This window comes from Plectropomus leopardus, chromosome 16, assembly GCF_008729295.1.
Source record: "Plectropomus leopardus isolate mb chromosome 16, YSFRI_Pleo_2.0, whole genome shotgun sequence".
Lineage (NCBI taxonomy): Eukaryota > Metazoa > Chordata > Actinopteri > Perciformes > Serranidae > Plectropomus > Plectropomus leopardus.
Genome location: NC_056478.1, coordinates 20,033,914 through 20,046,008, shown reverse-complemented (window position 1 = coordinate 20,046,008; position 12,095 = coordinate 20,033,914). Strand labels below are relative to the sequence as shown.

Sequence of the window (12,095 nt, the reverse complement as noted above, 5' to 3'; positions counted from 1 at the left end):
AGGTCTGATTCCAGGCAGAGGACACGTGTCACCTTCTTGTTTCTTCCCAGGACAAGCTGAATCTGACACTAAATTACTAGCAATATTTACAGTGAGGCACTGGTCATATCCATGGCTGCATCATTTGCAGTGAACCTCACAGTTTTCTCTCCACATGTAGGTAAGAAGTCCAGATTTTGTTGGGACTGCAGTTTGAGATCAGTGACGATGTTCACAGTGTGACTCCGTGTCACATCCATACAGGCATCGTCTGCAGAAAACCTCACAGTTTTCTCTCTGCAGTCGTCTTCAGCATCAAACTTGACCTGAAAGAAAAAAATAAATAAATAAATTTAAAAAAAAAAAAAAATAAAAAAAAATATATATATATATATATATATATATATATATATATATATATATATATATATATATATATATATATATATATAATTATTAAATAATATAATATAATATAATTATTAAATAATTCTTGTTTTTACATTTTACTAATTTAGAACCAGCATTAAAAGAAAGAATGTCAATTTCAGTGACTGACTGAATGATTAGATTTTTGTGGTACAATAACCATCTCAGAAAATACCACTATACAATTATTGTTATTAACATTGTCATTATTATTTATTTTCTTTTTTTTAGGTTAAAAAAAATGCTTTATTTTAATTGAAATTTTAAAACTACTTTTACTTTTTAATGGAAGTATGTGTAAAAAGTCTGACACAGAGTTGAAAAGGAAAGGAGTTTTGTGTGCAGGCAGGTGAGATTCTCCTTATGGTTGTATTTTTTCCCCGATATAACAGATCAGCAAATATAGATGGTATGATAACCGACAATTTTAATACCATGGAATACAGTTTCATGGCATACCAATGCAACCCTACTGCACCATTCTCAAATTTCACAAATTAATTTATTTTGATCAATATGTAATAGCACAGTACAGACCACATGCAGCTCTAAAAATGCAACTTAAAATTTTAAACACATGATTACACAGCGACAAACCACATGTTACACACACACACACACACACACACACATCTCGACAAAAGTGGATCATTATTCTCACCTGATTTCTTTGCACCTTTGTCTTCAAAGACTGTTTCAATGAGGCTTCCATACCTAATGTGGAGATAGTGGATTAAATAAAAAGCAAATTAGTAAAAGCAAATACATTCCTAATTTCCCCCATTAAAAAAAACCTGTCAAGTTTATTTGTCATATAATCATATAAGATACAATTCCAGTCATTAAGGCACATCTGAAGAACTGAAGTTGTTATAAAATACAGAATTTTAAATCTATACATCATCATTCACATTACGAAAAATTAAAAATTGCTAAAGTTTTGTTTCATATGCTCATTTTCATTTTAAGGTCTTGTTTTGTTTTGTTTTTTTTCTCCATTGATTATTTGGTTTAAATTTGGGTTAAAATAAAAAAGAGGACATTTTTTGGCCTCCATACCTGTGCGGTTAGATGATCCCAGCACTTCGCTGTTCTTCTGTCCGGAAGTCATATCTTGTTTGTTTAGACTCTCACTCTGCGGGTACATATCTTGTGTGGGAAAAAGAAACTGGAAAGGATCATCTGAACCAGTGGATCCTACGATACGGCCCGTCTGAGCTTCAGTCATATCCATGCTGACGTCATTTTCAGGACAGATTGCACCTCCATTTAATGATTCTCCATAGCTCCTGCTTGTGTTCAGTGACCGTTTTTCTTTACCAACATCACTTTTAATCTGGGACAGGGAGCTGTTTGTGTTGACAGTTTCCTTCGAGGACGCTCCGGTAGGAGGATTACCACTGGAAGCACCAGGTTTAAAGAGACTTGAAAGGAAGTCTTGAAATTCTGGATCTAAACCATTAGCTGAGGAACTAGGTACACCACAAGTGTCACGTTTCCTCTCCTGAAGCATTGCTGCAGTTGAAGCACTGTCCATTTTTCCACGAGTAAGAAAAATGCTTTGGTTTGGAGGAGCCGATGAACCACTGGCAATGTTTACCGTGTGACTCTGAGTCATATCCATAAACTCATCACCTGCACTGAACATTATCGTTTTCTCTCTGCATTCATCTTTTGGATCAAAGTTGACCTGCAGAGGAAAAGACATTAAAAAGCATTAAGACAGAAAATTAAAAAGTATACTGATGCATGTTTTAACAGCGACTCATATAGACTTAAATTAACCATTTCTCGAAACCAGTGGTGGAGGAAGTGTTTATATCTTTTGCTTAAATAAAAGTAGTGACACTACAGTGTTAAAATACCCTTTCAAAAGTAGAAACCCTGCATTCAAAATCGTACTCAGTAAAAGTATAGAAGCATTAGCATCAAAATATATTTAAATTGCTGAAAATAACGCTGAGTAATAGTACTCATTATGCAGAATGGCCCATTTTTAGATTAATATGTGTTTGATTCTGAATCATAATAGTTTATGCATTAATGTGTATATCACTTAAATGCAGTAGCTGGTAAGGGTGGATCTCAATTCAGTTACTTTATATCCTGCTGACTAGCTTAATTTATAATGACGCATGATAACTTATCAGTCAATTTATATTTTGTAATAATAATTTGATTTTGCTATTACCAAATGAATGTTGTAAAGCAACAGCAAAGCCTCTGAAATGCAGTGGAATAAAAGAATAAAACAACACAAAATGAAATTACCCAAGCAAAGTCCACTAAAATTGTATTTAAGTACAGTTTCTAAGTAAATTCCATACTTGTATGTATCCTACCACTGCCCAAAACCTAGCATACTATTTACACGTCATACTCATGTCCATATCCATGCAGTCATTACTTTTAGTTAATGTCATTACAGCATAAAAGATTCTTCTTACAGCAAAGAAAACTTATCATAAAACTCACCTTGTGTCTTTGATGAGAAGCATGTAGAGGGGGATTCTTCAAGGATGTCATACCTAAATTTGAAAATGTACCAAGATGCAATTTAAACTGTATTCAATTATGAATTGTAAAATATTACAAACATTCCCAAAACACACAAGATCTCATGTATTAAGAGCATAGTTTGATTTTTTTAAAGTAGGGTAACTGTATGAGGTACTTCTCCATAATCAGTGTATTTTCTACAGTAGAAGGTCTGGGGAAAAAAGAAAAAAGCTATTGTTACAAAATTATTGTAATTATCAAGCACTTTTTCAGGTCTTTTTTGTTACTGTTTGATTTTTTTAATACAAAAGTTTTGGGTAATTGTCTTGGCCTTTTGACTATTTTTTTGTCCATTTCTTTTTTCTAGGTGAAATGTTTAAGCAGTTTTTTTGTATTTTTACCTAATTGTCTTCTTTCATTGCTTGTCGCCTTTTTCCCATCATCTGCATAGGCCAGTTTGCATAGGACAGCTTAACCTTGTGCCAGACTGCCCTCTCCAACTGGGTACTGAAGCTGCTATCAATGCTCTCTCAAAAGCCACCAGACTCCTTTGACAAAAAATGGTCCTTGCAGAACACGAGAACTGCCTATCACTGCCTTAATCGGTTAGTTTGTTTGTAATTATTCTATTTCTGTTTTTAAAAAAATGAGTTTCAATTGACCAAAGTTACACAATAACACAACAAACTTCCACCTACTGTAGATAATACACTGACTCTGGATAAGTACCTTATACAACCTTAAAAAAAAAAAACTCTCCCTTTAAGTCAAAGCAAGAAATATATTAGTGCTGAAACATTTAGCTCATTAAACAGTTAGTAAGTTGTTGTAAATTTAATACCTTTAGGGTTGAATGACACTTGTGTTTTACTGCTCTGCTGTTGTTTGGTCTTCTCTGTTGTCTGCAGTACTCTGTTATCAAGGCGAGAGTACATTTCTTGTGTGGGAATGAGACACTGAAAGACGTCATCATCATCAGCGAATGCCTGAATGTGGCCTGTATGAGCTTCAGTCATATCCATGCTTAAATCATCTTTTGGACAGAGTGTACTTCCAAAAGATAATTCACCAATCTTCCTGGATGTGTTAAGTGATCTCTCCATCACAGCTGGAACAGAAGTTGGAGCCTGATTTTCTTTATCCACATCAGTCCTTTGTGTTTTAATTTGGGCCAGTGTGCCGTTTGTTTCTTCTGAGGATTCTCCAGCAGGAGGCGTCATCTTAGTGATTACAGGGTTAACGCTGGCACCACTGGGTTTAGAGAGACTTGCAAGAAAGTTTTCAAACCCAGGATCCAAAGAAGGCACACATGAGGATATGTTTCTCTTCTCTGCACTTAAATCCATGTTTCTGCTGGTGGGTAGTGACACAGACATATCTGCAAGTAAGTCTGCATCACTGGCGATGTTTATAGTGTGACAGTGGGTCATGTCCATGAATGCATCATCTGTTGAAAACATCACTGTTTTCTCTCCAAAGTCACCCTCAGTGTCAAAGGTCACCTGGTGCAGATAAGTAGCTTTATGTTAATGAACGGTTACTAAATATCAAGATTTACATCAACATCTCTATTATGATGCATTATAGTAATACAGTAAATAAAATCCTAGCAAAGCATTTTAACAGTTTTATGGTGGTAAGAAACACATTAGTCCATAGCGAGTTAAAGCTCACCTTATCCTTCTGTTGAGAAGCATGCAGAGGAGCATTCAATAGGGTTTCCATTCCTAAATTTGAAGACTTGAAATTAGTAAGTCATTTTACACTCTATCACAGGGGTGTCAAACTGTTAGTAGGCCACATACAGCCCAATTTGATTTCAAGTGGGCTTTACCACTAAAACCATTACATAATAACCTATAAATAACAACCCCCCCCTTAGTGTAAAGAGGTACATTCAGAAGTCGTTAATCCATTTACAAAACAGAAGATGAACAGCCTGAGATGTCGTCAAAAATAATTGCAATTTCAACAGAATTAATTAAGACTTTTTAAATTCCACTCTGAATTAATTTTGGGACCAATTTTCTAGTAATCAATATTAAAGAAGAACAACTTCATTTATAGAAATGTTTACTGTAACATAAAAAACATGACTTTTTTTTTTTTGGTCCAGTGAAAAAGTAATCTACATCAAATGTTGGAGAAAACAAAACAAAACAAAACCACAAAAAAAGAGGAGTGGAACACATGGACAACAATGAACATATTATTACATTAAGAAACTGAATTAAAATTATTATTAATTATTTTTAGATTTTACAATGCAGAAACGTCAGGAAAAAAAATCTGAAACCTAGCACCTGTTAGTCTGCACAAGTGACTCAATATTAGGTATGCAAAGTCATCCAGGGGGCTGGATTGACTCTTTGGCAGCTTGGTTCAGGACCACAGGCCGTATGTTTGACACCCCTGCTCTAACAGATGATACGAGCATTTGGTAATAGTTTTCTTAAACTGAAAAGTGAATATATCTACCTGTAATTCGTTGAAGCCCATCTTCAGTGACTGCCAGCTGGACCCTTAAAAACATTCAGTATATATGTTGTTAATAGAGAATATTTTGACTGGTTTAAAGGAGACAGTAAAGCAAAGATTAGCACCTTAAATTGAGGTTCTGTCAACAGCTGAATATGTAAAGCTTGAAAGGACTGGGTCACCTTACCTATTCTGTGTGGCTGCTGCCGCTGTGAAAGAACACGTGGTAAATATTACAAGGCTGCTTAAAAAAATAATAATAAAAAAAATCAACACAATATTTAAACATAAATGACAGGCTTACTTGTTGTCATTAAGTCTTGCAAAGGACTTCGGGCATTTTTTACATCCCTGTAAAGATAAAATATAAATTAGGTTAAAATGTCAGTGCTCTTCTTGGAAAATTAAGCCTGACTTTTAATTTGCCCTAATGTCTCACTTTGTAAATACGAGAACATCATCAGCAGGGGCAAAACTGACTCTTCTTGAAATCCTCTTTTCCACTGGTTTGATACACTCCACCTTAGTGCAAATAGAAATTATATAAAGTAAAATACAAAACCATAAACAAAGTTAGAAACACTCCATTTTGTGATCGCTAGAGTGAGATTTATGTGAAAAATGTGTTTTACCACATTCTCCTGTTGCTCTGGGTCAGGGAATCTGACTGATCTGCGAGGTGCTTTTAAAATCTGAAAAAAAAAGAAAAAATGCAGATTATATGGTTTAGGTCAAAAATTTGTTCTAAAAAATTAAAAGTGTATATACTTTGCCCAAAAATGATTTGTAGCACTGACCGAAGAAATGCGCCGCTTGGAGAATCCACTACCTTCACTGGAACACAGAATATTAAACAGTATTTAGCTCTGGTGTATGTGAATGTGGGGTGATTATTTAATGTAAAATGGCCCATGGGTAATGTGTAGTCCGTTGCTTTGGAGGCACAGACACAAGGCACAGTTGACTGTTTTTTCACAATAACATAATGTTCACTCACTCATTCCTGGCAGGATCCAGAGGCTCCATTTTCAGCTATAAACAAATGAAAACAATGTTTGATATGGTACATCACAGATTCTGCAGTATATGATTAGAATTAAGTTTATAAGACATGTGCACATATACGCAACATCTGTCTGAAATTCTTTATCTTTAGCTAAAGCTTTAAATTAGCAACCAAATTAGCAGGTAGAACAGTATTATTTTCCAAATAAGCTTGCTTATTGATAAGTAAGAAAAATGAAATAGCATTGATGGCATGAAAACAGTCATCAATTGAAGTTAACTTCAAATGTTTTGTTTTTTTTTTTGGGGGGGGGGGGGGGGGGGTTCATCACAATAAACAAACATTTACTTTGGGGTAATCTATATCTAAACAGTAACTGATGCTATCAACACAGAGCTGAAATGATCAACGAATGACATTAGCTGGATATGGAGATCCACTTTCAGTTCTAACTAAATGTTTCATATGTTAACAAGCGTCGATTTTTGTAGTTCAGGGGTATCACACTGATGTGGGAAAGGGTCCAGGTTTTTTTTCTAACGAAAAACCATTCAAAATCAGTTGTGTTGAAATGTGTTCCCCCATTGAATAGTGTATCTCACCTGCTAATGCAAGTGCCTCCCTCTGTGGTTAGGGACTGTTTGTTAATAATGAGGAGGGAAGGGGTGGTACAGAACTTTTATTTTGGCTTAGGTGAAGGACATAAAACTTTGAAATGGTATGTTGTGTATTTATTTCAAATAACCTCTCAACCCCACAAGCAGTTTTGGAAGGCATACATTCTTTAAAAATCTGCAAAATCACATTTATCATAGCCAGAAACTCTGATGGTCCTTTAACACACCATTAGGGATGATTTGCATTTTGCCTAAGAAATTCGCTGTTTGTTTTGATTATAAGCATGGACTGTGTATACATTTCTTTATGTACAGTCTATGGTTATAACTATCCCTTGTGCTGTTTACTAGTTACATTGGCTGTAATACTACCAGGTGGAGATGAAAACAAACATGTAATTCATGGTCGAGGGAGGCTGATAGATTAGGAGAAGACATTTATAGCCTCCGGGAGGGTCAAGATTTAAAAAATAAATAAATAAATAAATAAAGTTTGGTTTTTTTTTTTTTTTAAAAAAAAGGAAATACAAAATCAAAAAAACAAAATCACTCCCAGGCAGCCCCTCTCCTCTGATAAATAAAATACAGTCCCCAGAGGGTTGGAGTAATGTTTAAGGAGGGTTGGAGTAATATCGACCTGGAAACAGTCTTCAGCTCAACACTGTCCATATTTATGTTACGCGTAATGGCAAAGATATGACATTAGCTGGATATGGAGTTCCCCTTTGTCAACAAAACACCGTTTCTCCCAAATCTTTCATGGGTCCCAGTTTCTCGTCTTTCATTGCAGAAAATAAACCAGTAACATCGCTGGCCTCGCTGGCACACAACATCCTTCAGTGCTCTCATCTTCAGGGCTAACGTTAGTGTTAGCTGACCATCCACAGTATCAACAAGAAACACAAACCAAATAAACATTACAGCGCATACCTTGTGTGTTATGAGCCAATTCCTCGTGTTTTATAACGCCGGCGATCGTATTATTGCTTTTTAACTACCTTAAAATACTTTACATGTCGTTTATTTTTACCTCCAGCTAACGTCAACGAGCCTCGACCTGCTAACGTCTTCAGTTTTGAATTTAGCCGCCTTCACGCATGCGCAGTGGACTATTTCTTTGTACGTGGGTCTACTGTCTCGATTTCGCTGCTTATTTCGTTTAATGCAGCAAAATTAAACGAAAAAAATATATGATTGCATGTAATGCTTTGTCTGTATTAACCAATAAATACAAACTTTCTGACGACCAAAAGTAGAAAAGTAGCTTTCTTGATACAGGAAATAACGTAATCAAGCCGGATATGATCAGAGAGGGCGGGGGTGTTTTTAAATTCGTGCGGCTCGGGGTTTTGGTTGTGACTGTTGACAGATCTCACATTTTAGGTATCCATAAAGGTAAGTCTTGATGCTTGTTATTGAACCGGATCAGAAAATTTAGCATGTTTCAGTTTTGTTGGACGCTTAACTCGCCCCTAAGCTAAGCTAACTGGGTTATTTTTTGGACAATAAGGGGCGATTGTTGTTTTTGTCGCACCAAACTCCAATGTTTCGCGTAACAGCCGACATGTAGGACCTCGTTATCCATGATTTGGCTATGTAATATTTGGACTACATACCAGCAAAACATGTTTGAAAAGCCTATCCTTCAATCCCTATCCTTAAATTATAGTAACCCCTTAAAATCCGAGCAATTTGGCTTGACTTCTTTCTAAAAAGTGGGGAAAAGGCAATGAGCAACAAAAGAAGAAATTGGTAAAAAAGTACAAGAAAGGTACCTGGCAATAAGTAATAAATAAATACATAATAATAATAATAGTAATAATAATAATAATAATAGTAAAAGACCTGGGAAAGGTGCTTAAAATAATTTTAAATAATTATAAATATGTAATTAGTTATACATATAGTTTTTCCCTAGCTTTTTTTCCAAGACATTTTCCCCAAGCCTTTTAAAAATAATTTTCGAAATCTAAACATGTCTTGCAATTGGCTGAAAAAAGCCAATAGCAAAGAAAAAAAAACACCTTGGTAAGAAATTACAAGTTCCTAATTGCCTTTTTCCCCCCAATGTTTTTGCAGGAATTTTCCAGTGTTTATGAGGGAAGTTACACCAATTTGCTCAGGGTTCAAAGGTTCACACACTTGTGAAAGGCATTTAAAAGCAGCACAAGAAAAGTGATGTCTCTCCAGGTTTCAAGGTGTTACAAGTTGGTTCAGTTAATATTTTTTGGACTGACTAAATGATAGTTATTGAGACTGTTTCTCCAAACAGGTGCTCTTGCCACTGCTGTTGGTTATAGAGCAATGTCCTCAAAAATCCCAAGAGGTGAGCAGAATTAGCAATTTTTGCACGTTGAAGGTGGTTAAATTCTGTGTTTTAATGTTACAAAGTCAAACAAAGCTGATTAACAACCTGATGTGTGTTACAGGTATGCAGTTACCTGCAGAAACGAAGAAAACCGGTCATAAACTTGAATCCAGAGACACAGCAACTGTACCCACAACAGTAAATGCTACTCAGAAATCAGATGGTATCCTTAAACCTCAAAAAGAAAACATGCAAAGGTAAGAAATTGCTTATCAACACTATTTGCAATCAAAATGTAAAATGATTTTTAAAAAAACAACTACAAATGAAAAGTTTGTTAGTCTTGAACATGTCTTCAGAAAGCCAAGAGCATGATGCTCTGGTGTCAGATTATTTCCTTTTATCTATTTGGCTTTATTTGGCACGAAGTATCACAGACTCCTGATACTTGCCAGGCTCCATTTGTTTGCTTCACACCTACTGAATTGAATTGTATTCACTTTTGTCTTCCAGAAAAAATGTTGCTCCTAAAGTTCATAAAGGGTAAGTCATACATTGTACTGCATGTCCCTGTGGGCCTTATCTGCTTTACTACAACTTAATGTTGTACCTTTCCACAGGGTCTCCACCAGGTATGGGCAACAGGCAGAGCTCAAAGGGCAAAATCAGCATCTGATGGCTACCAATGAGGAGCTGCAGAAAAACCTCACAGAGACACAGGTGGGTTAAGTGATTTTGATGAAGTATTTGTAAGATTTGTAACATAACTAAAATTATGTTACAAGGAACTGGAGCATTTCCCTTGTCTGTTGTCAGCTGCAATTATACACCATTTCTTTTTTATGTTATTGTAGCAAAGAGTAGCTGAGTTGAAGCTGCAGTTCAGTGACCTTGAAAAGGAGAATGCAGAGGTAAAGAAAAACCTGAGGGACTGCCACGTCCTCCTCGTCTCAGCCAAAATAGACCCAGGTGAATATGCATTTCTTTTCAGCCTAATTTCTGTTTTTGCCTGATGGAAAATTGCATCAAAAATCTCTCTGATTTCTTAGTTTTAGGAGAAAAGGTTGGAAAAGCTGCACGAGAAAATGAAGATGAAAGAAAAGAAGTTATGGTACATATACTTTATTTCAGCTTAATTGATTTCATAGTGCAGTAATGTTTTACTCATCAAACATCAAATCAAACTCTCACCAAAAAACTACAAATGAGTTATTGTTTTATGCTACATAATCACACAATTTAAGATAATAGAGGAAAAACATGTTACCTGATTTAAAATGTACACCAAACTTGTATCCTACACATAAAAGGTTATAGGTTTGCTTATAATAGTAAATGCAATCTAGTAAAAACAGCTTTCATTGTCTATTTCAGAGTGTCTCCACAAATCTGCTGAATGAATTAAAAACGTTTGGAGAAACTGCATCACAGCAACGTGCTCGGCTGGAGGTGAGTTAAACTCGATGACGCTGTAGTATTTGTTGTAGTTGACTTAAAGGAGCGGTGTATAAGATTAAGGGGGATTTTAGTGGCATCCAGCAGTGAGGACTGAAGATTGCAGCCAGTCGAAACTTCTCCACAAAACAAAAAACCAGTAAAACCTGAATAAAGCAGTTTCACATTTAAAAATCTGTGTTTTTCCTACTCTGCTATTTGCTGAGGGGCTGCTTACTATAGTGGCCTACTTGAAAACATGGAAGTAAAAGCTCTTTTTGGCCATGTAATTGGACTGCTGTCCTTGTCCCAGTTCTCAAGCACAGGGGGAGAACTGATTTTTTTTTTTGTGTGTGTCTCCACCACAGTAAGCGGAGATATGCCTGCTTTCAGCTAGTTGCTATTAGAACGCCAAGGCCAGCTGAGGTCTTATTTAGGAAAGAGCAAATCGATCCCCAACCGCATTATCTAGACGTGTTAGTCCGACTGAGAAATTCGACCTACTATGTTTTTAGTTAGACTATCATGTTTACATGTATTTTAATAGTCCAGTTTTAGGTGGACTTGCACAATAGTTCAACTTTTTTTTAACATAATATACATATATACTGAGTGTCTGGTTATTCTGTGTTTATAATCTAAAGAAAACATTTATCATATTACCTTCTTCTTCTGCCAATTTATTGTTCTAAATCCTATATGCTGGACCTTTAAAGGGAGTTCATTTTAAATGTTCCTTATTTAACACACTTCTAGGAAATCCAAACAACAATGACAGACCTCGCTAAAGCACGGGAGCATATGATGCAGGAGAGAGAGGACTTTTCCCTGGAGGCTGCTGAAATGCAAAAAGCACTTGAGGAAGCAGACGCTCTCCTGTTGTAAAAGTGAAAAAATCAATTTCACAAATTAAAATGAGTAATGTAGTGTATATTGATGTGTAATGTGTGTTATTGATGTTAGTGTGGCTGAAACTGAATAAAGGATTCTTATTTCCTCCTGTTCTTCTTCTCTGTTCATATGTCAAACAGTCCAAACATGCTTTTACTCACAACAAGTTCTTGTTGGTCGAACAAGATGCACAATGTTTTAGTTATAGTACCTCATTAATGTTAACCAGTGTCCTGTTTGAGAGGAGACTTTATATTTATGGGTATATTCAAAGCTGAAGATATTCTACGCTGATGATTAGGGGGTCCTGAAAATGTCATTAAAAAATACAGCATAGCTTCAAGTTATTGGTTTTTAACCCTTAGGGACTGTTTGGTGCATTTTATGTGCCTTTCATTCCTAATTTTTTGATAATTTTGGCTTTGTTTATGCATAAAGCATACATTTTGGCGAG

The 12,095-nt window shown here is 35.6% G+C and overlaps 2 protein-coding genes across 2 annotated transcripts; one reads left to right on the top strand and one right to left on the bottom strand.

Moving 5' to 3' along the window:
• Positions 1 to 86: 86 nt before the first annotated feature.
• Positions 87 to 8,070, bottom strand: LOC121955861. The gene is made up of 14 exons (XM_042503946.1): positions 7,939 to 8,070; positions 6,383 to 6,417; positions 6,183 to 6,219; positions 6,018 to 6,077; positions 5,825 to 5,907; positions 5,690 to 5,736; positions 5,573 to 5,594; positions 5,386 to 5,429; positions 4,582 to 4,634; positions 3,749 to 4,409; positions 2,884 to 2,936; positions 1,468 to 2,098; positions 1,070 to 1,122; positions 87 to 305 (listed from the first exon to the last, which is right to left on the bottom strand). Exons 2-14 carry the CDS (start codon positions 6,409 to 6,411, stop codon positions 87 to 89), a joined length of 1,992 nt encoding a protein of 663 aa, XP_042359880.1. The 5' UTR covers positions 6,412 to 6,417; positions 7,939 to 8,070.
• Positions 8,071 to 8,343: 273 nt separating this feature from the next.
• LOC121955686 (girdin-like) lies at positions 8,344 to 11,752 on the top strand. The gene is made up of 9 exons (XM_042503740.1): positions 8,344 to 8,403; positions 9,281 to 9,334; positions 9,438 to 9,573; positions 9,830 to 9,859; positions 9,937 to 10,036; positions 10,171 to 10,285; positions 10,366 to 10,427; positions 10,691 to 10,765; positions 11,507 to 11,752. Exons 2-9 carry the CDS (start codon positions 9,313 to 9,315, stop codon positions 11,633 to 11,635), a joined length of 669 nt encoding a protein of 222 aa, XP_042359674.1. The 5' UTR covers positions 8,344 to 8,403; positions 9,281 to 9,312; the 3' UTR covers positions 11,636 to 11,752.
• The last annotated feature ends 343 nt before the right edge of the window (positions 11,753 to 12,095 follow it).